Raw genomic sequence first — 26,836 nt, forward strand, 5'->3', positions numbered from 1 at the left:
AGGTAATCGATGAGTGCCTAACAATCTGAACAAACCTGAACCCGAACACAGCCCAGTAAAATGACATTTACAATAGATGGATCTCACAATGTTCTGCACGCAAAATTACACGATACCGCTACAGACACATACTTCCAGTATCGACAAGCAGCTGGTAACTTTTATTGTTCCTGGATACGAAGAGACACAGAACGGCATGAGAAAACTCTAGTTATATCTTGCAGGCATTCCTATAGAATAGCGATCTGGAGCTCCAATCTCATCTTTGTCGGCCTAAATCCACGTTATTCCTTTGGTTTGGCCTGTATACGATGAGATGTTCATCAGGAAACTGCACTCTGAGTTCTCATCAACAACTCCGAGCTGTTGAAATATGACCCTTGAGATGCTCCTTGAATCAGGAGCATCTAACAACTTGCAGAAACAATTCATTCTGTACTACAAAAGAAAAAGCCTGCTATAACCCACGAAGTAGCTGGTACTTTAGAGTTCACCAAATACAATTTTTATGGTCATCTGCAAAAGCAAGGGTACGTTTCCTTTGCTGAGGTACAGTAAGGCTCTGAATACAGGAATCTAAACAGAGGATAACACACAAAACAACAATTCTTCCTGCCATCAGGATTCAAACGCTCCATAAACATTCAAAGCTTATCACAACACAGTCAATTAAAACCCACTAACTTTGGGACCTTTTAATTTTATTTAGCACACAAAGTTCCTAGATTTTCAGTGCAGCTTCTTATTTCCGTTCCAAGCGTGTAAATAAAAAGTGAAAGTCACAACAAGCAGTCATGTGCCTGTTTTTCTTGAAAGCATCTAAATGATCTTGCATACTAATGAAAACATACATATGCGCATGCTTTTTTTTTTTCCCCACTAGCACCACAACATGGAAATACTGAACTATACATTCAAATACAAGACAAAGATAAGCGATAACAGTAACAAGGCCAGGGAGAGGGGAAACAAAATCACTACCTCTGTGCTAGAAAAAAAAAAATAGTAATCAATAAAATTTGCTTAATGGCAGACTCCGACGGTCAAAGATTTCCAGCAGTTCCCTCCCATTGCTAATATTAGGTCAACGACATTCAGAGCACTGAAGGACTGGGACAAACTCACCAATAGCGCATTAACCACCTTGTCATATAAACACAGCTAAGAGCACACTTAGTTTACTAAGTGTTTAAGGTACCCTTCTATTAAAGCTTCAGAACTGCACTGCACTCTCATAACTTTTACAGTCTTACAAGTGGTGTACTAATAGCCAGCGTACCACTAAATTAGGCTTTGCCGCCCTAGGCTGCTGTTTCATGGCCAGGCAACAAATACGAGCAAGGCCAATTAAAACGCGTTACTCCATTGAGAGCCTAAACTTACAGGGGCATCTAGACACCAGGTTAATACCCAGGAACGTAAGTACGCAGAACTCCCCCTGAAGTCGCTTTTTTTTTTTTTTTTTTTTTTTTTTTTACTTCCCTGCTATCTACAACGCATTCTCAAAAAGCTTTCGCCAACTGCTCAAACGCCACAAGCTCTACAATAATTTGATGTGAAAATAAATTCCGGTGACAAATTTTAGGGACGTGCAGACTTTCCCAAGTCAAGTTCTGCCTGTCATTAGATTTAAAAAAGGTCAAAAAACATAAAAATGTTGAGACAATCTCTCCTTCACCATTTATACCAGTTTGTCTTCATACTCCAAGCAATTTTAACCTCAAGCAAACATAAAGGGAATTAAGACCTCAGTCCATTTAATCACAGAGGAAATAACAAGCAAATATTGCTTTACATCCAAAACGATTGCATGTGTACATGCATGCACATACGCACACAAGTTCAGTCCTTTTTTTTCTACCACATAGAGCCTGAAAGTCCAAAAACATAGATATCACGCTGCTGCTAACAGCTCCTCAAACACAATTACAACTGGACTAATCTGCTCCCAAGCTCTCCTAAAAATACAACTATCAGGCAGAGCTCATTTTCTCTGTCACAAACACAAGATCAAAACATCACTTACACAGAAGGGGAAGATATGTTGGCCTCCATAATACACAAGATAAAATTCAACTTTGCCATCATGGTAAGGCACGTGTGACACAGTAATACAACATGTGCCAATTTTCTCACATGCTTAACAATACAGACTTGGGGAAAATAATACGCGCCCCCAGTTGCGCTTGAAGGAGGTAAAGAAATTCTGGAAATTCCCTTTCACCAGATCAGGACAAAGTTCATTCTCTCCTGAAGCGGTTACCTCCCTTCCCTGCCCTCCCCCAAAAAGGAAAAAACCCACCATCCTCAGCTCCCACCCCAAAAAAAGAACACCCACCAGGCTCTTGGGCGGTAAGAGCACTCACAGTGACATTCCCCTCCAGCCCTCTGCAACGACTTACTTTTCTTTTCCGGCCTCCGAACAGAGAGAGGAGCAGATTTAGACTGATGAATCCATAACTATAAACCTGTTGAAAAGTATTTTGCAGTTGTCTCCAGCCCATTCACTCTTCTGTAAAGCACCAAATTGAAGAGACAGGTAGAAACAAGCGGTATTTCACTATGCTCTAGCTATGCAGGACGCAGATAACCAAGACGCGCGTTTTGGGACTCTCTTGCCTGGCTGGGACTTCATCGGCCAATTTGTCTGCCCCGAAACAAACCCAGAGTTTTCAAACTCTGCTCGGCCCAGCTACTCCGGGGGCACTGCACACATAGCCCAGGAAACGGTCCAGTCTCTGTGCAGACCCAGTGTGAATAATGACTCACTACTTGCTGGACTGATGGCATCATTCAGTACCAAAATAATAACTCTTCAAAAGCACAGCCTCCGAGAGCACACAGTCAATTAGAACATTAGGGAGACGGTACTTTGCCACGTAGACGGTATTTCTAATGCCATCTACATTTGTGCTGCTATGTTTGGCATCAGAAATTGCAAAGCTCAATTTTTAGCACAAAGAAGAAAACTAGAGCATGATACTTCTTATCCCAAGTAGCTCCAAGAAAAAAGTAGAAAACTAATTTTCCCCTCCCACTTCTTCCCCCCCCACCAAGTGCCAGTGATGTTTCAAAACATTCATTCCCTTTCCAGAAGATGCTTTTCTCTTGGCAAAATTACCACGGCAACAAAATTGACAATTAGATTCATTTCAAATAAAAGAAATATGGGGCAATTATTTTCAATACAGCACCCAGATGTCCAAAGGTAGATGCTTTCTCCCTGCGTTTGCAAAAACAAACGCACAAGGGAACACCTAGACATTTCCTTCCCGTAACTTGAAAATGCCCAGATATCATCAGATCTCTGTTCTGGCTTCCACTAAACGTTGCCATCGGGCCACTTATCAAGTAAAAATATTTGCCCGTAATGAAAATATACTCCCCAACATTGATAGAAGTGTTACGTGCAGCACCACGAAGTTAGCATAACGTCTTAATGCACCTCACCCCAGGGAGCAGCTAGGGAACACGGCAAAGGGCTCTCTCTTTACATGACTTATTTTATTCCTGCCTTACACTACATCATAACCCATATCCCTTTACTCATCCTGACTGCCAATGTTTTCTTCCTGCAGCTTTTAGGTAAAATAAAAACACACTGACTGCTGGCAGACCATCTCATGACCACTAAGGCTTCGTAAATACAGTACTTGATACAAGTAACTTTTTTTCACCAATACGTGAACTATATCACCTTTGATCCAAGAAAAACGTTTCTGCACAGCCACCTGCACTTTCTCTTGCTACCTTGAAGAGAAAGGCATAAAGAAGCGTTTGAAAGTAAAACAAACCTATTAAGAAATGGCTCCAAGGCACCTTTTCAGCCTTGACTTTCCTACTACTCCTCCTCCTGGGTTCACACAAAGATAACTGATAGGAACAGCTACAGCAGAATAACCTCTTCCAAAATAGTCTTGCATGGGACATCACCTTGTAATCTGAAGTGAACTGGAATAGCTCTCAAGGGTGTGCCAGTTTACTTCCCCTTGTATACACAAGGATTAGAAGAGGTTAACTGCTGTAGTTCAGACTGGGTCATTACAGCAGCTTAACAGCTACTTCTTGAGGAATCCATACTAAAAAACAGGTGAAGTTTCACCCATTTAACTCTGAACAATCTCCAACCAACCTAAACAGCACCTAACAAAGTCACGTCACATCAAAACAGGAAAGTCCAATAGTCTGAGGAAGTCGACAGTTTTGGTTATACTGGGAAAGAAAAAAACCCCAATACATAACAGACTCAAAGAAAGAGAACCCAACTCAAAACCCCCAAAATACCCAATTAAAAAACATGTGAAATAGTAAATAACACAAACAGCTTCTCCTATAGAGACTTTCAAGCAGATATGGGGAAAACCAACAGTCATAGCATTTTCTATTGGAAAAATTAAAAAGCAACAAACATCACACCGCTATTAGCTTAAGCTCACATTGAGGAAAGTTGTCTCCGACCAACATTAACAAAGATATGACCTTTATTTTCCACTGGAATTCAACTCCCTGTTAGCTTCTAGGCCAGAAAGCATTTAAATTCTATCGCCAGTCATCTTCAGAAAAAAAACACACGCATCATTCAATATGGCTTTAAGGACATACAGACAGGCCTACCTGTGGCTCAGGTAGGGCAAGGAACAGGTAAAAATTCTCCAAACAGATGTTGTTTCAAAATAAAAACAAGGCAGGAAAAAAAAAGAAAAAGACTATTCCCAAACAGCTTCTTGACCTTATTCACTGAGCAGCAATATGTACAACTGTACCAGCACCGCAGAGGGGTCACTGAAAGGCTGGGAACATGCAGCCCGTGAGGGATAGGGGCTGCTGAAGTTGGTGCTGTCACCAGAAGAAACATTCATCAACCTGCAGCCCAAATTACCCTACTATTTGAAAAGCTGTTTTTCCTTCAGATTTGTTTCCTGATTTAAGGGGGAGCATAAGCACGAGGCCGTGTTCAGAGGATCTGATTTCCATCCTGCTCCTTACATCTACTCAACAAGAGAGCCAGGTGCCTCGAGAAGGCAACTCACAGAATCTAAGCCTAGCTAAGAGCAAGGCTTAGAGACAAGTAACAGATTGGGATGGATTTTAAACCACATGAACGTGGCCTGTTAAGGAACAGCAGGAACCCAACCCACCACCTTGGAGAAAAGCAGTCCCCAGCTCCTTTCCTTATCGATGTTTTCAACTCCTGTAGGCATCTTTACGAAAGCTAAAGGATTGGTTAATCTAGTTGGCTAATCCGTGATAAAAATCCCAGGGCTCGTTTAACCTCACTGTTAACCCAATGCTGAATTTGCTTTGGTGCAACCCCATATTTAATACTGCTCTCAATCCAAGCTATCCGTATTGTGACTTGAAGCTAGGAGCAGGGTTATAAGAGCTCCTCAACTACTAATCCAATCGTTCTACCTATCTCAAGGATTATTTTCCAGTTTACTAATCTGAGCTACTTGTTGCAATAATCCCTTATCTATAGTGAAATCACTAGGCAGATCAAAGTGCACAGCAGAAGTCAAGCTCTGGCAGCGTGCAGCACACCAGCAGCTAATTGCTCTAGTATTTCTTCTGCTTTTCTGTTACGTTTTACAGCCTGCATCAAACTCCAGGTGCCAGGAAGACCACTAACCAAACTAGCCATTCATTTCAGCTTAAACTAGGCTAAAGCTTGTTCCAGTACGGCAACACCGCGCCGCAATCACAGCTGGGAGGCTCCCGTGAACACGGAGCATTTGGCAATTTCCACGTTTTCGCTGCTCACGTTCAACAGGGAGCCTAGCGCGTACCCGGCACGGCGCTCACGCCAAAAGAGGCGGCAGTACGCGGCAAATAACAAGGTGGAAAAAATTAACACGCGAGATCTTTACCTTGTCTTAAAAACCGTCTGGGGGTTTCCCTTTCCTGCCAGAATCTTCTACCGGCTCTGCCTGCAGCTGCCACGCCGGGGGCCAGCCCCGGCCCAGCACTCACCTGGGGAGGTTGAGGAACACAACGCAGGGGAAGCGCGGACCCGGAGCTGCGTTAAGCGCTTGTCCTCTCAGCCTACAGATATGACAACGGTGGCTTCAAAACGAAAGGGCAGGAATTAAGTTCTCCCCTACCTTTTCATCTTTTTTAAAGCTTTTATTAAGAAAAAAAAAAACCCAGTAGCAACAGAAATGCACTGCATAGGTACTTGGTTGTTAACGTTAAGTAATGAAAACTAATGAAAGGTTAGGGACAAGCTTCGTTCGGGGTTTTTCGGTTCCCCACCCCACTTACTTCTGACAAAAATCTCCCTTAAGACAAAAGAAAACTGTGCGCGGCACCGGTGGCAGAGCCAAAACCCTAAAAGAGAAAACACCCCGTGCCGCGACCCCGCGCTACCGAACAGGCAGATCATTAAAAAATAAAATAAAATAATTTAAAAAATAACGATGATAAAACCACCTCCCAGCAGATCACGAGGACGGGATCAGGCGGGGTGGAAGGCCGCCCCACTCCAGCAGCCGCGCAGAAGTAACCTGCCTTCTTCACCGCATCCGCGGCCGCTCCGCCACCCGTTTTCTTTCAAACGCTTCAAACGGAACGAATACGGGAACGAGCGAAGGTGAAACAAACGAAGGAAGCGGCGCCGGCAGGTGCCCGCCGCCGGCGGCGCCCAGCGCAGGCCGCGCCGCCAGGTGGGTCCCTGCCCCCCCCCCGCCCCGGCCCCTCTCGGCCAGCGCGCAGCGACGCCGCAGGGGACAACGGCGGCCGGCGGAGGAGCTTAAATAAATAAATAAATAAACGAATAATGACGATGCTAATAATAAGCGTGAAGGAGATGAAATGAAACGGCGGGGGAGGGAGGGAGGGAGAAGCGGTGCGGATGACAGCGGCGGGGTGGGGGGGGGGGAAGGAGGGCAAGGTGAGGCGCAGCCTGGCAACATGGTGGAGCCCCGCGGCGAGGGGGGGGGGGCGATGGCGGAGCCGCGGGGAGCGGCGGGAGCCCCCGCGGGGGCCGCGGAGGGAGGGAGGGAGGGAGGGAGGGAAGGAAGGCGGCCGCCGCGCGGCAGAGGGGATGGAGGTGACAGCGGGCGGGAGGGCGGCGGTGACCGCGGCCGGGCTGAGGGGCGGGCAGGCGGCGCGGCTCGGGTATCTCCCTCAGGAGGAGGAGGAAGGCGGGCGGGCTCACCTGCCATAGCGGGCGGCTAAACGGCGCGGAAAGCTGCGGCAGCACCGACGTCTCCGGCTCCCGCTCCCGCTCCGGCGGCAGCGGCGAGTGCGGCGGGGCCGGGGCCGCCCCGGCAGGCAGAGCAGAGGGGCGGGCCGGGCCCCGCTCCGCCCCCGCTAAGATGGCGCCCGCCGCCCGCCCTCTCTCCCTCCCTCCCTCCTCCCCTCAGGGCCCGGCCGCCATGGCGGCTCAGCAGGCCCGGGGCGGCAGCCGGCGCAGCGGGCCCTGAGGGGAGACACCCCCCCCCCTCCCCCGCGTGCCCCTTTTCCTTTAAAAAACCTCCTTAAAATTAAAAAATAAAATAAAAACGGTGGGGGAGGGCGAGGCAAGGCAGGCAGCGCTCGGCGGCGGGCGACGACGCGACGCCCCCGTCGCGCCCTTTCGCCCCGTCTGTGTTGCTCTTCCAGCTCTTGGCTCGCCCTGGGCCCTTTCCGCCCCCCCAAAAAAGTGGCTGAGCAGCCTCTTTTCACTTGCGCAGGGAGCTGGGGCCCGTCTTACGCTGGGCAGAAACGCGGGGCGTTCTCCCGTGACCATCGGCGTGTATCGTCCTCGCGGTTAAAACGCTGGAAAGACCCGCGGGTTATTTATAAACGCGTTGAGTGACTTTCTGCCTCGAACGAGTCACGGGCCCCATAAGCGAGGTGGGAGAAGCAGACAGCCGGCAAACGTGTCCGTCCGCCCCTCCGTGTCCTTCCCAACAGCAGCCACGGAGGCGATCCAGAGAAATTAGCGGTGATTAGTTATTCGGCGCAGGCCTTCGAGATCTTAACGGCGACAGCTTCCCTTTGCAAATTCTCCTTTATAAAAACCACACCTAATCCAAGAGGTTACCTGGACAAAGGAGAGGGGAAGATCCTCAGAGCTCGCGCAGGGATGCACCTGAATAGGTGAGGCGGTGCTGCGTCTAGACGGTCGCAACAGCCGGTTTGCGCCTGGATTCCCAACCGGACGAGCGGCCAAGAAACACAGCCCACGTTCCTCCTTATGATCGCCCCCAACTAGTCCTGAAGTCTTGCAACTACTCTTAAAAAGCCAAAGCATAGCCCTGGATCCCCTGTTCCTCCCTCTGCGTTAACCAGTCGTTACGCTTGCTTTCATAGCGCAGGATAAACATTTTAATAGTCACAGTAGTAAGGATGAGAGCATACACGAGCAAACACTATTTTGTGATATTCGCCGGCCTGAATCACTGGACCATCTTCTCAAGAGCAGCGCACAAGCAGGGGGACTTGATTTTTGCGGTGTGGCGGTGCCCACGTGAAACCAGAAAGCTCCATGAGGCGGCATTGCTGCAGGGACTGGGGAGCCCCGACTCCGGGCTGTGTCCTTCCCTGCAGCCAGGGAGCGCAACATCGTGAGAGTCAGGGGTAACCTTCAAAGAACACGTTCCCCCAAGTGTCGTTTTGTTTTTTCATGGCTCTGTAAAATGAAAATCCTAAGGACAGGGCTGTGGAAGGTCATGGTTATCTTGAGATGCAACACGTATGCCACCGGCGTGAATTTAAATGCTGAAATCTTTTTGGCTGGAGGCCCCCCTGTTTATTCAAGATTTTCAGGTGAAGCCAAAGGGCCACCTCATTTTGGTCAAGCCATTTTCATCAGGTTAGAGATTTAAAGAAAAGTAGAGAGAACCTCCATCTGGTAACTGTTTCGATGTTACTAAAGTTATCCTTCAGGGTATTAAAGAGAGAGTCAGGAGGCTCTTCACCTCCACTCCAGCTACTGGCTGGGACAAAACCCCAGGGTCAATCACCGATCTGAGCACAGGCTCTCCAAAACACCAAATCAAAACTTCACACCCAGTTACAGCCAAAGAGGATCCTTCTGGAATCTGGGTTCAGGAGCTCATTTGCTATTTATGTTGTCCAAGGGGGGGGAAAAAACCCCAAAAACCAAAAAAAACAGACAAAGCCGTAATTTGCCTCACATCAGTTTAACAATATCCTACGTGAATACCAGAGGTGGAGTCCACGAACTTAGAACAACTCAGCACAGGACATGAATACGGATAAGAAGAGTATCTATTACCAGCTTATATAAAATTAAAACTAACCCTCAAAACTAACCCTCTGCTATCTCAGTGGCTGCCTGGGAGGAGAAAGCAAGCTCCTTGAGGAAAGGCTGCTTATAACTCACCAGCAGTCACGTTTTTTCATCTTCCTCTAAAATACGGAGCAGCAGATGTGTGGAAGAGAACACTGAACTGGAGAGACCGGGGGTTTCTATGCCGTAACATCAGGAAAGGGAAAGCGGACTACCCCTTTTAAAAACGCTGTCTATCACCACCTAGTGGAAAACACCATTTTAGGTTCCTTGACCTACATATACTTTAATGGTTCATCTTGGGGAGAATCATGACTCGATTGCTGTTCCTCCCCTCCACAGCGTAATGTGAAATTAGAGCTGACAAAAGTTTTTTCTTTGTGTGAACTATTTTTAACACTGAGTGACATACTTCCTAGTCCATCATCAGAGCAAAATCCTCAGTTTTGTCATCTGCAGAATGGAGATAGACTCAGGAAGAGTTTTATGAGGTTTAATTAGCAGAAAGTGCTCTTAATAGCAAATAGGACTTTTGGTCCAAGGATCTCAGACTTGGCCTACTCTGGTCCAAGTACTCAAATTACTGAGGCCTCAGATAGCAATCCAAGAGGAAGATGTATTGCTGTGCTTGCTATACAGAAAGATAAATAGCAGAGGCTGCAAAGTTACAGTTGCCCAATTCAAATAAATCAATAGCAGAAAAGGAGAAGCATTCTGCATAGCTGCAGAATTGTTAGATCCCTGCTGTTAGCATCAACATGCTTTTACCTCTGGTGGCTCCAGGGAAAGGAGACCTTCCTTCATTTATGTATATGCAAAATATTTTGCAAATGGAGACCAGCTTTCAGAATCCAGCAGGGTACAAACAACCCAGAACAGCTTCCTGTGCTTCTCACTAGAAGACCGCTCGCGTCGCAGCACACTAGCCGCACGATCCTCATGCAAACATTGTCAATGAATATGAGGAGTAACAGTATTCAAGGACACTTACAGTAACACTAATTCAACCGGACAGCTCACACTTTGGATGAATAGCTAATTTTCTTGATGCTGTTATGTCTAGAACCTCAGGGGCAGTACTGAATAGCTGAGATTTAGCTCACCAAGTCAGGAGCAAGGCTTGCATTTGGCACGGGGAGGAGGAGGAGATGTGCTTACTCACTTTGCAGAGTTCATTTCCAGGCCAGGTTTTTGAGCATTATCCTTGCAACTAGCAGGGAGAACACCCTTGTATACCAGGAGGAGCGAGAACAGGAAGGGGACTGGAAAAGTGGATTTATCCTCCCTGCTCTCTTTTCCTGCCAGTTTCTGGCTGCCGACACTGCTAAATTGCTGGAGCCGCATCTCCTCGCTTGGAGATGTTGCGGCAGCAGAAAAGGCAGTGCAAGAGTCCGGGCCTGATAACTCCCAACGCAATTGCTTTGCTGGTGCACACCCGCACCAGTGTTTTGCTTGCAGCTCCCCATCCAATGGGGACCATCTTTTAAAGAGGTGGTCTCCAGGCAGGAGACAAGTTAGGTTTTGCCACCTTGCATCAAACTCCACATGTGGCTGCTGTTCAAAGCTGCAGCGATACACAGCAGCTTCTGCTGACACGTGTGTGTAGGCAGGACCAGGCCAAAGAGTGACTTATTTCAACTTAATCTGCTTGCAGAAGGGTGTGGACATGGAGTGCTGTAGAAGTCGCATGGGATCCCTTTAGAGGGCTTTTGTAGCACAGAATGAAACATGTTTTCTTAAACCACCTCCACTGGGGGTTCAAAAGAGGGCCCTTTACTCTGCAAAGAATGGACAGCAGCACACCTGCTTCCTCATGCATCTCAGCAGAGAGAGGAGCCCTGTCCAACCTTTCATTACTGGAACCCGCTTGCAAGTAATTTAGAAAGAACATCCACAATCTGCTCGGAGAGCAAAGGACAGTCTTGGATTTTGTCATTGCTTTTATCCACCATCTCCCCATGACTCATTTAATTCATCATGCGAACGTCTGGTTACAGAAACACACAGCAATGTCAGGAACGATAGGAGAATGATCGTTGCTGCTCACGGGGTGGGGGTGGGGGGTTGAGTCTGCAAAAGACAGTAAATGAGCACTGTGCAGAGGCACGGGTTGAAGATGGAAACAGGCAGCCCCACAGCAAGCCCGCTAAAAGCTTTTTCTGAAATTGGACTGTCCAAATAGATGCTTTGCTGGGAATCTTCATTTGCTTGGCCAGAAAAAGAAGAACTTCCCGAGCCAGAAGGGAGAACTGGGCCCAAACCAAAACTAAACGGGCAAACAGAGAGCTGGAAACAGTCTGTGGCAATACTTTCAAGTTCCTTCTTTCCCTAACAGCTGAACTAACACTTGTTACAGGAGTGCAAACTAGGCAATTATAGCAAGCATGGATGCCACAGGGGTGGACAGGCTCACTATTTATAGTTCCCTCCCGACAGAGCTTCCCCGCTGTGCCGCTGCACACAGGTTAAGGTACGGCCCATGCCTTGAAGGGCTCACGGCCTAAATAAAAATAGAAAAAAGGAAGGACTAGCAGCCCCTTTTACCAGAGTAGAGACTCTGACAGATGAAAGGACACAAAGGAAATCCATAGCAGAGCCTGGAAAATGCACTCCAAGTTCTCACCACAATTTGCCCTTCATTTAGTTAACTCCTTGCCTGCCTGCCTGCTCTGTGTGCGCAAGTCCCACCTCCCTGCTGCTCGTAACTCCTGCCAAGCAGTCTGGTGCAGTATCATTAAATAAAAGTTCAGGCAAGCTCTGGCAGAGAGGAGTCACTTGACCTGCAGCATCAGAGGCTTAGAAAATAAGACACTTGGCCCAGAAAAGAAGAACCCAAAATAACTGTGAAGAAGTCGTGCTGCTACGTTTTCTGTTAGTATTCGGAGAGATGGGAAACATGAATATTGTAAGAGCTGGTAGACCTTTTCTAATGGCATATCAATGAAAATAAGCAATATAAAATTATACAGTGATGCTAATTAGTATTTGTAGCATTAAAGATCTGAGATCTTCTCTTTTTGCGCTAAATACACTACATGCAAGAGAGTACAAAATAATCCTCGCTTAGGTGAGACTATGATATAAAGAGGGAGCTGAGCAAAGCAGAAAGCTCTTGCCCAAACCTCTTACACAAAGAAAGTCTGTTTTGTATCACAGTGGCCTCTCTAATTGAAATTAGTTCGTGCCAGCTAAGAATTTGGTGCAGCATTTCGTGTCAAGGTTCTGCAGGAAGCTTCCCTAAATTCACGTGCATTTTCCTTTATTGAATATAGTTTTTAGCTCAGAAGCCGATGCAGGTGTGAGCCCTTCCCGGGCAGCCTGGTTTTGTTACATTGCTTCAGCCACTTGCATTAAATATGATGCAACATATGACAAATGCAACCGAACATGGGGATGCGGCGCAATGGAAACGCTACATCCTACCTGGAGAGAACAGTGTTATGCAACACACCATGGACAAGCTCAGAGGTGGAAGTCCTCGTGGCTGGGGTTTTTGCAAACATCTCATGTTCCCTAAACTTTTTTTTACAGCCCTCAATAGCTGGGCTTTGTGATAGCCTATGTAAAATACAGAATTATTACTGTTTTCATCTCTTATCTTTCAGCTCCTACCAGAAGCATTTTACGCTGGGGAAAGAATCCAGAGGACCTGACTGGATGTAATAACTTCCCACTGTCACGTCAGCAAGACTGCGTGCACTATGCGTTTCTCACTGTCAAGAAAAGAAAGGTTAAAACCTTGCATGACAGGTTAACAGCATGATTTGCAGCAACTGCTTAAATAAATGGTTGCAGGCACTACAGACTAGCAGGCAGCTAATCCTTTAAAGACTTAAGAGCAGCTACTACTTCAGTCCAAGTAAATATTTCAAAATAAAACTAATTAGTGGTGACTGGTGGATTTTTTTTTCCTTCCTTTTGCCAGCTCAGGCTAAAATGGCGATTCCCCCACAGAATTTATGCTTTCTGTGCCAAAACTGCTATTTTGCAGGAGCAGAAACAGCCTTCTCAGAGAAGATACATTGCAATTTTATTCCTTACTGTAATTGCAGCAGGACTGCAAAAGTTATATATGACTCTTGTAGGTCCATGGTACTGTCAGGGAGACAAGCCCCAAGAGCAGCCTTTATGCTGCTCCACAGACGGAGGGCAGCATCATGGCTCAACATCCACCACAAGTACAATATGCAGCCAGGAGCGGAAGGAAATGTTTGCTTCCTGATTCTTGCCATGAGTAAGCTCTGGCCACACAGGCCACAAAAAAGACACGGGTGAAAGCACAGAGCGAAGCCTCAAGGTAACATATACCCCACCAGCACACACCAAAGTCTGACTGAACCTGGAGAAGCAAAACAGCCAGGCTGCAGCAGCAAAAGGTCGATACAATTTTTTGGAAGCAATCTTTTCTAATCTGCAATTAAGCTTTTTTCCCCCCCGCAAGATGTTTTTTTACCTTGACCCTTGGCTCCATCTCAGAACAAAGCCAATTCTCTTGGGAGGGAGGAATCTGCCATAGCCCACTGAACAGCCTGGACTATTTTTAGTTAAATCCAGCATTCCTAAAAACCTCAAGCTCCTTGTGCATTAAGGAAGGAGAAAAAGAAACCCTGTGAACGTGCATGTCTACATTTCACACGCTTAGTGCAGAACATGGCATACCACAGTTTTTCCTGGATCTCGACTTCCTCGCAGCATGAAGGCATAGCTGGGGCTGAATGCTAGGAAAAAAGACTAAGCGTATTCTTGGCCTGCGGTCTTCACCGGCCAGAGAAGGGGAAAATGAGGGCAGGATTGCCTGAGGAGGCAAACCAAAGACTGGCTCCTCTGCTAGCTGCTGGGAGGCCAGAGAGACCCGAGGGCCAGGCAATTCACTCACCACTGAATCAATGAGTTGCAGCTCCAGAGGACAGTGAGGAGGGCCCACAGAAGGGCAGATGCCGAGTGTCCTGGAGATGACTTGCAGGTGGATATCCTACAGGAGGAGAGCAGGATGAACACCCGCCCAGGGAAGGCAAGGAGAAGGCTCAGGGAGCAGCCTGGAGAAAGGCAGAAGATGCGAGGAGCCGTTGCACGAATGGGCTGGTTCTTGGGACTTTTAAGGAGTCACGAAGGGGAGGAGTGTGGAGAAACTCGTTTAGACCCCAGCGTAAGCTGAGCGTAGCAGAAATCAGATTAGAAGGGACAGAGCTGTTGCGCCAAGTCATCTCTTCCTGCCCCGTAGGGTTTCTGTCTTCTTTTATGCCAGGCAAAATCCATATCGCTGTAAGAGCAGTAATATAGCATTGAGCCACTCGGTGGCAAATATTGCTGAATTTGGCTAATTGGAGTCGACAGAGAGAAAGCAGACCCCCGCCGCAGGGCTCATCTCGGTGTGTGCTCTCATGATGGGTACCAGAAAAGCCCTGGAGATGCTGCTGCAGATTGTGCTGTTTGTTCAAAGTGTTTGTTTTATGGCTATATTTATAGTACACAGGACATATCCAGCATGCTTCAAGCGAGTCATCACGTTCTCCTTCCTCTCTACAGATGTTTCACATGGCTTATACTAAAATATTTTTGTGGGACAAAAATCGGTAACAAACCTACTGAACAGCCCAGCCTCCTTACCAGCACCCAGCTCTGCAGGCAAATTCCTCAGCCCAGTTTCTGCCTCTTCTCTCCAGGGGTCCTTTTACAGAGCTGCTCGGGACCAGCACAGCGCTTCCAATGCTTCTTCGGCTTTTCCTTAGGTTTTCCTAAGTAGGGTTTTCCTATTGCACCTTGCTGCTGTTGAGCATATCTCCATCCCCTCAAGAGTCTCCTGTGGTTGCCACGTGGGAGAGCCTCCCTTCTAGGCACGGCCCCTTCTATATGATGTCCCAACGGGGACCTCGGCCATGACCGGTGTTGGATCCCCACCTTGCTATAAACCCCGTGTCCCTGTTGTCCCCAACCTTACGCAGCGCTGGAGCCGACAGAGGTCTCTGCATGGCTGTTGGCAGCACCTTGGGGCATAAGATGTCCCCTGGAGTCCTGCTGAGGTCCCCCAGAGAGCACATGGGAGGCAGGTTGGCTCCTCAGCGCTGTGCCTTAATGTCACTGCTTGGTATGGACCTGCTGCCTGACTTCCCTTCCAGCTGCAGGAAGCATTAAAAAAGAAATCAACATTAGTTACATGTGGCATAGAGCTCCAAGATGGAGCTGCTGGTGGCCACTCTGCCTGGCTGGTGGCATCTGTGGCAGCAAGGAGCCCCCTGGAGAGGAGGGGACAGGCCCCCATTCTGCCCTGGGGGGGGGGGGTGCAGAAGGTGCTGCTAGTGCTGAGCCATGGCAAAGGAGGAACAGAGAAAGCCCTTTAGGGTGTAGCATCAGTTTTCACATCTTGCTGTTAATGGCTGTAGCTACCCAGGGCCTCCCCTGCCTCTGCTGCTACCTTGTTTCCTCCCCTCAGTTTCTTCACCTAGAGGTTTCGAAGAGCTTGCCTAGCTGGTGCTCTGCTGTGATGGTGCTCAGGAAATTTCATTAGCTTTAACCACTTAAAAAAAATCATGGAATTGACTTAGAATGAGTCTTTGCTTTTATAAATAAAAGAGCATTTGGGGGGTTTCTCTGGGGCTGCTAACTCAGCCTTCGGGGCCCCTGGAATAGTGTTTCCAAATGTCTCCCTGGCAACGTTATGGAATTAAAATAAGGACATAACCATATAAACGCACCGCACAGAATAGCAATAGAAGGACATGGGCTCCCCAGTACAAGAGAGACATGGCACTCCTGGAGAGAGTCCAGCGGAGGGCTACAAAGATGATTAGAGGGCTGGAGCACCTCTCCTAGGAAGAAAGACTGCGAGAGCTGGGCCTGTTCAGCCTGGAGAAGAGAAGACTGAGAGGGGATCTCATCAATGTGTACCAGTATCTGAAGGGGGGGTGTCAAGAGGATGAGGCCAGCCTCTTCTCCGTGGTGCCCAGCAACAGGACAAGAGGCAACGGGCACAAACTGAACCACAGGAAGTTCCACCTGAACCTGAGAAAAAACTTCCTCACTGTGAGGGTGACAGAGCATTGGGACAGGTGGCCCAAAGAGGTGGTGGAGTCTCCTTCCCTGGAGATATTCAAAACCCGTCTGGATGTGATCCTGGGCAATATGCTGTAGAGGACCCTGCTTGAGCAGGGAGGTTGGACTAGATGATCTCCAGAGGTCCCTTCCAACCTAAACCATTCTGTGATTCTGTGACATCACTGGGGTTATGAATTCAGGTGCTCACAGACTACAGAAGCCTGAAATATGGGTGCTTGTTCTCGCTCCAGAGCTTCTGTGCATAATACCACCCCTTCGAGCTATATAAATGCTGACTATTTTTTTCTCCGAGGCAGCTGCCTCACTGAGCGCCCAGAATGGATGATGCTCAATAAAGGAAATAGCTATTCAGTATTATCCTCATTCATCAGCGTGAGGCCTGTGCCTTATTTGCCATTCAAGCCCTGCTCTAGAACCAAGAGCTTCTTCATTGGGGTTTTCCCGTTATCCTCATCACTGTCACGAGTTAGGTCTTCCCAAAAAATCCACAATACCTGTTTTATAGAAGGGGAACTGAGGAGTGCAGCCATTAACTGCGGGGTTTGGCAGTGCTTTGGGCACGCGGGGATACAGCCAAGTATTCAGGGAGGCCAAGCAAGGCCGCAAAGGAGATGAGCCAGCTGCAGGAATCACACATGCAGCATGTGAAACGGGCCCCTGGCACGACAGGATTGGGAGGAAAAACTTGAAAGATGCTGTTGTAACGTGTCTGCAAAGGCACTGCAACAACAGCACGTGGGCAACGTCACCGTCGAGAAGGAAAACTGCAATGCCTTCATGCTCACATAATGCCTGGGGTTGGGCTTTAAGGAAAACATTAAGAAAATGAGCTGACAGCACTGATTATGCTCAAACCTGCACCACAGGAACACCCCTGCTATATGGGTCTGCACCAGGCGCTCTGCATATCAGAAACTAAAGCATCTACGGCCCAGGGATGTTATCTCTAGCACTCAAGACAGCAGAGAGCAGAGCATGCTGGACCTCCCCATCCAGCTGGGTTTGGATCCTGCGGTGACCCTGGGCTAGGCCAGCTCTGTCCCTCATCCTCACATACCTGGGACGCCTCCTCTGTGCAGATCAGCATAGGTAATTGGTAACCAGCGAGTTCGTCCCAGTATAGCCACCACAAGGCCTAGCCGAGGCTCCCTCGTGCCACAGCTGTCGCTCCCGGTTTAAGCATCCGTGCTCTACAGCCACTGAGGGGGGCAGCAGCAAAAAGGAAAAAAAATGCAGTAAAATTTTGCACTCTTCCAAAATAAATGTAAACTTAGCCTATTTAGTAAGAAAGAATGAACACCAGGTATTTGGTATACTGCTGGACAGTCAATAGTCTGAACATATACAGACTTAAACCCTGGAGGAAAACCATGTGTGGAATACAATAAATAAGCTTTCAAAGAATGAAGCAGCCTGGATATAAATATTTCTAGTGCTGCTCATATCTTTTCCCCCCAGAATTTCTTTTTCCAAATTAGATATAAAATATCCCTGTACAAAGGAAAATGTCACTGTGCCTAGCAGCACAGTGCTGTCCACTGCTCATACAGACAGCCCTGGCAGCACTAGGGCAGCAGCAGCTGTTATTTACACTGTGCTGCCCAAGGACCTTGATCCTATCAAATAAAAAAATAAATCAATTAATTGCTGTCCCTCCAGAAGCATCAGCACACTCTTCTCTTGTTCTCTACAATTACTTACCCCTCACAATTGCCCCAGGCTTCCCTGCTTTCTGCATCCCATCATTCTCACTTTTGTTTTTTTTTTTTTTTTTTTAAACCTAAAAGCATCTTTTCCCTCCCCCTCTGCCTTTTCCAGCTCAATTTCCCTTCTGCTTCCTCTCCCCTTTCCCAAAAACCAACCCACATTCCTAACCTCTCATAGGGGCTGATTCATGGTTTTACATCAGCTCTCCTGGCCAGACCCAGCTTTAATTGCTGGATTTCAGCTGCTGCCAAGCAGCTTGCGACAACATCTGGGAAGCAGGGCTGACATCCAAGCAGGAAGCTGGCAGTGGCAGGAACGCAAGGGCCAGGGCCAGCATGACGCAGCAGGGCAGGAGGGAACGTGTTGGCCTTCCCTCCGGAGACGCAAAGGGCCATCCTGAATTCAATCAGGCTGTTCCTCAGGGCATGACACATGGGCACACGCAAGCCAGTTTAGTCCAACTAGGGGAGAGATGCAGGGGAAAGACAGACTTGCCACTCTTCCTTACGAAAATTTTCAGTCCGCCCCATCGCAGCATCCTTGCCGCTGACTGATAATTGCTGCAGTAGCATCACCCTCCCCAAATTTTAGGGCTTCAGCAGGCAGGCAGAGCCCGGAAAGCTGGGCTCCAGAAGCAGGAGGCACTTACCACTTCCTTCGGCACCAGAGACAAGACTGCTGAACCCCTCTCTGCTCACGAGAACACCTCCAAGGCCAATCTGCTCTAGCCTGAAATGACTCTAGACTATCAGTACTAGCTTGCAAGCCATATTCTGACATTGCTGTTATGTGGCACAATAAAAAAACCAGGCATTTGGACCCTGAATCAAAGCAATTGGAAATTTGGGGTCCTTACACATTTAAGCAGCACATGCTAAGTTCAAGGAGTTAATCTGTGCTGACACTCTGCATTGCTGCACCGCCGAGGGCAATTCCAGTTTCCCAGAAGCGAGCAGCACTGCCACGTGCCAGAGCATCCCCTTCAACCCTCCACAAAGAGTCCTGGAACACACGGAGCTGTTTTGAAGCTCCTGGCCCAGCCAAGAGCCTATTGCTGATCGCAGTGGCTACCTGTGCCATTGAAAAGGAAGCTGTGGGCAACAGCAGAGTCTTAACTCTGGTTGCCCAGAACAACTTTTAGCACACGTTCCTACCTCTGAATGTGAAAAAGATGAGATTTTGAACTGCATGCAGAATATAGTGAAGTTTATTCATATTAGATACATATACTTGAGTCTCGTATTTCTGTTACTTGTTGTGCACTCGTTCTCTGGGACAGAGAACATTTCCGCTTCAGGAGACACCTACTTTTTACTTTACATCAAGTATAGAGCCATCAGTCTGTTTCCCCAGAAAAACATATTATTGAAGCTAGCAAAACAATACAAACTAGATTTATTCAGTACAAATTTATACAGATTTTTTACTTGTCTAGGGAATTATGCACAGCATATTGTCTACAGGAGGACAAAACGATCCCAAATGTACATACAGACAGCTACAATTCAAGTGCCTCCAATCTCCTCACTAGTCAAAAAACTTTGGTATTCAGACACTTGAATCCTGATCTGGATTCCAATTCTTCTCCCTCTGTCTCCATTAAGCGTAAGACAATAAGCCAAATCCAACAACAGTCCTTTTAAAGCATGACAACTGGATTTTGCCAAAAGGGGGCATGGGAAACTGCTCGCTTCTGAGGAATATGTTAGCCAAGTAAATAATTTATCATTCTAGCAAGAGGAGTTGTGTAGCAAATGCACTGTCAAGTATTTCATGCAAGTGCAGTTATCCCTCTTGCGTGAATTTGACTCCATTATTCCAGATGCAAACACAAGACAAGTACATTGGAAACGCCTGAGGGACAGAGCGCCAGAAAAATTGGATCTGCTACTTGTTTGCAACAATAAACCCCAGAATATCCATCATCTCTTCAAAAACGAAAATAAACTCTAGAAAATAGTTAGAAAAACAAATATCTGTGCTGATGAAACTGTCTGGCTCATCTATTTTTGGAAAATGGCTAAAATTTCCTTGCCCAAGAAGAACTTTTTACAAGCAACCAGCATGACGTAACCAAAAGAGGAAAAATCAATCACATGTTCTCCCCACATAATGTTGCAATCCCTTTGGTCAATCCCATGTTTAAAACTCCCTCAAATGAGAAACTGGTAACACCTCAACACTATATTTACAACACCAGAAAGCAGCATCTTGTGACTGATCTACTTCATTTACAGCCTTATGCTCTCCCCCCCTCCTCCCCCCTCCCCCCCCCCCCCCAAATATCCAGGGCAGCTAACAGCTCTCATCACCAACCTAATTACAACGTGATCTAGAACGTGGTTCAGTCATCGAAATCTGGGATGTCGTCGTAGGAATAACCCCGGTAGCCTTTGGAAGCATAGTACGCAATACGCAGGTGGTAGAAGCCAGGTAGAAACACAAGGATCCCAATGATCAGCACAGGGATTGCACGGTCTGTTCCCTGCAGCAGAGGGACAAAACAGGAGAAACCTTAAGTGCAACAGCAAGAGATCTGTAGCAGCTCTTCCCTTGCCCATCCCGCTTCACAGGGCTTAGTGAAGCAAAACACCTTATCTATTGTCTCTGAGGTCTGGCTAGCTAACAGTAACTTAAACTTGAGCTCAGGTCAGAAATCCCTCTGTTTCTGCAAGCTCAAGCAGTGTAACAAAGCTCTAATACTTCTTCCTGGTCTGGCTTCTGCTCCTTACTACAGGAAACCTCAACTGAACCTTCCCTTCGGGTAGGAGGGGTGGCTCCTTCAAACACTAATCACACTACAAAATTGCCAACCACAGGCTCAGTCCTACACGCTTGGCCAAAAGCGAGCTCTCCTATCTACGCGTGGACCGCTTCCGATACAGCTTAAACACTGATGTTTCCAGCACGATAAGCAGCTGCCAACTGTAAAGCCATCCCGTGCCGCACGAGGTAAAAGGAGAAGCGCATAATAGTGGAGCACAACGTCAAATGCAAACACAGACCCACTTTCTTCCCTGATGCTTTCAATGCAAGTGCAGAGAGATAAGGAAAATAGTGCTGTGTCCTATATAGCTGTTAGAGATCTCCTACAGAAAGACCTTCCTTAGGAGAGCAATGAGCACAGCATAAAGTTTTATCAAGACAGCAACCTGACCGCCACAATTATGGAGCATTGAAACAAAACCACATCACAGGCAGGACAGAAACCCAGCCCTTCTTCGCAGATCTCCAGTCCAGCTCCAGTCTTGCTCAACTAAAGGCGGCAGAGGGTTTTGCTGCCAGAGAAACAGAGCTGGCAGCAAACACCAGTGAGGCTGCGGGGGATTACTTCCTTGCTTCACAGGTCTTTTGCTCTCAACTTCCAGCCTGAGCACAAGGGTCCACAGCAGGCTTTGGGGAGGGGAAACAAAATAACATCTGCAACAGAAGTACACCCAAACCACTTACCCCTTTGCTAATATACCCTGCCAAGAGGAGGGCTCCTATGATAATGAGGAAGGTCCCAATCATGAAGAGCACTATAGCCAGCGCAATTGCCTTGTAGGGGATTTTTGGTGGGCTCTTCTTGAACTGCATATGGAGACAAACATTAAATAGCATGAAAATCAGCACGTTTCCCCCCTACCCCCGGCCATAGCACAGACGCGAATCCCACAACTAGCAGGGAGAAGGACAGAAGACAAGCCACTGCAGGTGTTGGCCCGTGCGGCACGGCCACAGCAACAGCTCTGCTCGTGTCCCTGCCAGCAAGGGGATCAGCTCCATCAGCTTGCAGCCATCAATATCCATCCTCAGATTTTCACCTCCCTCCACAGAAGAGATAGAGCCGACTCTAGTAAATAAGCTGCGTCCCAGCACTAGCATGGCTCAAGGCAGTTCTGTTTTCCACAGTGAGGCTCTACGTAGACTTTCTGGAGAAGGACTGAAGTGCTGGGCCTGTAGCCCAGCCCTTTGTGCCCTTCCAATATGAGGCTGCACTGGTGGAGATGAACAAAAAGCAGCTTCACGCGCTTAGGCAAAGTTATAGTGCCTCTCCGAGCAGTCTGCAGCTTACAGTCAGAGCAGCCGTGCAATGATGTCTTCCTCCCCGCTTTTTACCTGCAGGTCAATATATCCATCATCAGTGCTAGAGAGCTTGGAATACTTGACTTTGCTGCTGGGAATCCCAGCAGCCAGGTTGGTGCGTGACGGCATCATAACAAGGAGGCCCGGGCATCAACTAGAACCTGGAAAACAAATGCAAGAACAGAAATAAAATCAGAGCAATCTAGATAGCAGAGCCTGAGACACATGTGGATCAAGTTCATTAAGACACGCACACACACACACAGCCTGTGCTAAGCAAAGACATCTTCATTTTCAGGAGTTAAATCTTGTCAGACAAAGCTTTGTATATAAGCCTAAAATACCAAGCCTCAACTGCAAGGAAAGGGACAGTTAGGGCATGTCGATATTTGAAAGCAAAGTCAGATTAAAGTAGAACATGTTTAAAACATGACAGAAGTTCCTGAATAATGCCAGGTATAAATAAGCTCTCCCCTAGAGCCAGGCACCATAGACCCTGCAAGTTGAATATGAATTTGGGTGTCATAAGGCTCATTAGCAAGTATCCTTATACACTTGTCCAGGATGCTGAAAGCCAGTGCAGGGCTAAGCCCCTTCCTCAGCAAGCTCACAAGCCCAAGCAGCCAAAAGACTGCTTTGCAAGGAGCACGGTTTCAGCAGGGAGTTGTTCAAGGTCTCCAGCTACTTCTAAACAAGGCGACTAACAAATAAACCCAAGAAAAAAGCAGCCTTTCAACCAGCAAAGAATTTTTTTTTTTTTGCAATGTAGCCATTAAGGGAAAAAAAACACAACCCAAACCAAAAAAATCCACTGGAAGCTAGCCTGAAACAGAGCTGTCATCCCTCAGACAGCTCGATCCGTGACTACAGAGGGAGCCTGATGAGGGCTGAAGACATTAGCAGATGAGGTAACCAAGCAAACAGCAAGGAGCTAAGACGCATAGGTCACTCGTCTCTCTAGAGCAGCGCCGCGAAGGAGGCGGCGTTCAGGGCAGAGCTTTATTTAGTTACACCAGAGTCGTACCCTGCAATTTCGCTGCGCTGTGACTCCAAGCCCTGTGGTTTTGCTGTCAGCAGTGACATCCCAGGGGACTGTACGCGGGAGACGGGCAGAACCGCACCACGGAACCTGACTTTTTGGGAGCCGAAGCCAGGGCCTGTCCTGCCGCCAACGCGTGCGTGACTCACTGCCGAGCCAGAGCTTAAGCCGGCCTGACAACCCGCAGCCCTCAGCCCGCCAGCACGGGAGCCGCATCTCAGCTACCCGCTCGCACACGGCCTCAAACCTGAACTGCAGCCCTACGCATCTACTGATTCCCGAAAGCGATGCAAAATATACCCTTCCTGAGCCAGTGGCTGACAGCTCTGCGCCTTCCTCCTTCAATAGCTTATTTTCTCAAAAACCCCCTCAAAACTCAAACAAGCAAAACCCCAAGGATGCATATCCCAACTACCCTTAGAGGGATACATACGCTCTCTCCATAATGCTACTTGACATCCAAGGTAATAGCTTTATGCTCCCCTTTAACTGAAATCCTTTGTCATCTTCTCACTAGCAGAGTAAGACAAGCTCCTCCTGCCATAATCCTCCTTGCTAGAGGTTTCTTCCTCCTGCAAATTAGACTGCTGTGAGAAAGCCCAACATCCTCTCAACTCAAACCCCATGGCTGTTGCATTTCTCTCCTTCAAAAAGAGAACTGAATTTTTAATTTGCAGCAGTTAAAGCCCAATGTTGCCTCTGCTGTGCATTTAACTTGAACTTTTTTTTGCTTTTTCTGTACGAAAAGCAAGCACAGACAAAACACGTTATCTCTGCTGATAATGCACCTCACCCACCTCCAAAGGGAGAACACATCCTCAGCTTTGTACACATCCATAATTTTTAATCCTCTGAAACCATAATTATGGGTTTTTAATACCCCAGAGGCCTCCCCACATGCCCTGGGGTAGACAGGAGTTATGAGGGACCCAGAAGCAATTAGCACATCTGAAATCTGTGTCAGATTCCTGACTCTCCACCCCTCGCTTCAGCCTCAAGGAACATGGGACCGGCTTTCCACTGACTGTCACGCTATTTACCCAGCTATCCTTCCCGGCTTCCTAAGAATTATTTCCAATTTACCCTTGTGAAAGAGCAGATTCCTGCCCTGCAAGTCACCCTGCTAACCAAAGAGGCTATGAAGGACAAATTCAGAACACGCTCACTAAGTCCGCGTGTTTAAGGGTCAAACTTGTTACAAGCCCGCTGAGCTTAGCGGAACGCCGTCTGCGCTCCACAACGGGTCAAAATCAGAAACTAGCTTGCCGCTGCGCTCTTTCAGAGGCGAACAGATGCTGAAGCATGCTTGCTACTTAAGCTCACTAGCATGAAGTGCTACAGTCACTTTTTAAGCATAGTAAGAACCAGCACTGCCTGCAAGATGACTTCCAGAAGGGAGCACAGACTCGCAAGGCGAGCACGCAAGTGAAAGCAAATGCCACGCTTGAACAAACGTAATCCTATTTTTCCCCTAAAGAGCAGCAAAAAACTTCTATCGCCCTCTGCCAACAGCAGAGGTAGGAGAAGTCATCTCTTGCCCCTTTAGGGGCTCAAACCTCAACGCTAACCCACTAAAAGCATCAGATTTCCCTCCTTCGAACCCGAAATGGTTTCTCCGCTGCTAGACAGGAAGTTCACAACATGTCTGTGAACCCTCCCAACGCAGCGCGCCGTGGCTCAGGCAGCTTAACAGATTCAAAATATTAATAAAAAGAGGCGCAAAGACAGTTACCCACTACCTGTGCTGCTGGGGAAGCCCATGTCTCCCGCTGCCGCTCCTTCCGCGCTGCCCCGGCCGCAGGCCAACCCAGGAAGTTTATTCCTGACACCAGTCGTTTCCTTCCAGGTTACGGCAGCAGCCTCTTGCTGGCTCAGCTCAGCCAGCTTTTGAGCCTCACACAGCCTCCGCAGCTGAAATTGCAGCGCAATTAGGCAGGTTGGCAAGGCCATACATGCTGGTCCCACAGGCAAGCACCATGCAGGAAAGCAAGACAGTCCATTTTAGGGCAGTATTTATAGATTGTTTGGGAAAGAGCCTGTTCTTGCACATGTGATCTTTCAGATGCTTTAGAAGAGCTTTATTTTCTAAAGGAAGCCCTAGAAGTAATTAAACCATTTACAGGCAGAGCACAGCCCTCCATTACAACTGGAGGTGTGCAACAGTAATCCGTCAAATTATTTCAAGCACCAGGATCAACACTGAGAGGATGAAATACAGCTGCTGCTTCACTTGCCCCAGCTCATCACAGGAATTACCATGGTTCCCCTTCTCATGAATTCATATAACAGGTTCTGGATTTTACGTGCCTGAGAGCCCAATCTCTTTACATTTAAAAGAATTGTCTTTCCCCTTTCTCAACGTAACCTTTCTTATTAAGGAAGGGGTATGAACCTTAAACCCTTACTGCTTCAAACAAAAACACATAGCACTAATTAAAAAACAAAAACCCAACAATTTTTGAAGGGCCAGGTAATTTTTTTTTCCAGTATCTAGGCATGTAGGGTGTTAGCCAGAAAGCAGATAGCATATTTCCCTAAACCGTGAGTACCTAGATACTTATAGCATTACTTGATGTTTCCTATACACGAAGCTCCTAGACTGGGTTGCTGCAGTTGTGAAGAATTAAAAATAAGCTAGGTGGCTTAATTGTTATGATCTTGTTATGATAGGTAGGATAGGAAAAATAGAAGTTCAATAATTTCCAATACAGCAGGAAGTTGCACCTGAAAGGATTTCAGGTTTCAGTTACTAGTCCAGTTTTACTTGTCACTCAAATGAAAGTTAGAAAAATGAACATTCAGTATCACAATATTATGAATCTGATTCTTGCCCGAAGAACTTACCTTGCTATACCATAACTTAGGGCAGTTGAGCCAGATCTTGTTTTTGCAATGCCCTTTTTTTTTTTTTTAAGATACTCAATTCACCATCAACTTTAAAAAGTTCAAGAGAATAGGAGTACATCCCTGAGCCATACACACAACAAAGCTCATGGAAGAAGTTGTGAGAACATGCAAGGACCCATCTACCTTATAGCAGCAGCAGCAAATTGAAGTCTAAAAGGGTTTCTAACAAGAAACAAGTACTACTATCCATTAAGAATAGAGGGCAAGAGGCATTAAAAAAATCCAGTCCAAGGCTTTGAGCAGGAGCTAGTTACAATCATGGTGGAAGCTGTATCATTCTGACACAGCAGAAATTATGCCTCTTACCTCAATCTAGTACTGCCACCTTGTGAAATTTTTCTGCTAAACCACCTTTGAAGAGTTAAGATTATGCAACTAACAAGTCAGCAGCCACTTTACGCCCAAGTTCCTATAGATGACTATGTATAGGGCCTCCTAAATACAAATACACCCACAGGGCTGAACAGGCCCCTTTGTAAGTCCTAATACCACTGAGCACTGATCAAGCCAAATGCCTTTTTTCTAGTTCCTCATTCCTAAGAGTGGAGTTGCTCACATACCCATAAACACTTACCCTCCAGCCTGGATTTCTGGCAACACCACAGGAAAAAAACCAAAGTAGCTGCCTAAAACCGTTTTCAAATCCTATTTTTCAAGTTGGTTACAGCCTTCATGATCAAGCCCTCAGAGTAAAACATGCTCTAAATCTTATATGCGTGTACTTTACTTTTTATACTTCAATATGATCACCAAGACCCTCAATCAAGAGGCCTTGCCGATAGCTCCAGGGACTGCACTGCTGAAGGCACTGAATGAATACAACA

General features: G+C 47.2%; 2 protein-coding genes across 15 annotated transcripts in view; both read right to left on the bottom strand.

Annotated features, from left to right (window-relative positions):
* The window catches only part of SLC23A2 (solute carrier family 23 member 2), a 57,766-nt gene extending 50,456 nt beyond the window's left edge, over positions 1 to 7,310 (bottom strand). For 5 of the 7 annotated variants that reach the window (XR_011136484.1, XR_011136483.1, XM_068920815.1 and 2 more), the window contains exon 1: positions 7,157 to 7,283. The gene's annotated coding sequence lies outside the window, so the exon portion shown is untranslated. Of the gene's footprint in view, positions 1 to 7,156 lie in introns of all 7 variants that reach the window. The other 2 variants (XM_068920816.1, XM_068920814.1) reach the window with 2 other exon arrangements.
* Positions 7,311 to 8,287: 977 nt separating this feature from the next.
* Positions 8,288 to 25,000, bottom strand: TMEM230 (transmembrane protein 230). 8 transcript variants are annotated; one of them, XR_011136487.1, is made up of 7 exons: positions 24,845 to 25,000; positions 22,100 to 22,227; positions 21,449 to 21,571; positions 20,315 to 20,483; positions 17,349 to 17,490; positions 14,115 to 14,210; positions 8,288 to 8,614 (listed from the first exon to the last, which is right to left on the bottom strand). XR_011136487.1 is itself a non-coding variant. In XM_068920821.1 (5 exons), exons 2-4 carry the CDS (start codon positions 22,196 to 22,198, stop codon positions 20,343 to 20,345), a joined length of 363 nt encoding a protein of 120 aa, XP_068776922.1. In that variant the 5' UTR covers positions 22,199 to 22,227; positions 24,845 to 25,000; the 3' UTR covers positions 8,288 to 8,526; positions 20,315 to 20,342. The 8 variants fall into 8 exon arrangements, 4 of the variants coding, with proteins under 4 accessions (XP_068776922.1, XP_068776921.1, XP_009667669.1 ...); XR_011136486.1 differs by having other exon boundaries at positions 8,288 to 8,526; positions 14,115 to 14,498; XR_011136485.1 differs by having other exon boundaries at positions 14,115 to 14,498.
* Positions 25,001 to 26,836: the final 1,836 nt, after the last annotated feature.

This window comes from Struthio camelus, chromosome 27 (genome assembly GCF_040807025.1).
Source record: "Struthio camelus isolate bStrCam1 chromosome 27, bStrCam1.hap1, whole genome shotgun sequence".
Taxonomy (NCBI): domain Eukaryota; kingdom Metazoa; phylum Chordata; class Aves; order Struthioniformes; family Struthionidae; genus Struthio; species Struthio camelus.

What these genes read in the sequence shown, in the direction of transcription:
- TMEM230 (XM_068920821.1), bottom strand. Translation starts at nt 22,198, where the DNA reads ATGATGCCGTCACGCACCAACCTGGCTGCTGGGATTCCCAGCAGCAAA. An exon ending in ATGGATATATTGACCTGCAG is followed by an intron (nt 21,572 to 22,099) that starts GTAAAAAGCGGG and finishes CTCCATATGCAG; the next exon opens with TTCAAGAAGAGCCCACCAAA. An exon ending in CAGGGTATATTAGCAAAGGG is followed by an intron (nt 20,484 to 21,448) that starts GTAAGTGGTTTG and finishes CCTCTGCTGCAG; the next exon opens with GGAACAGACCGTGCAATCCC.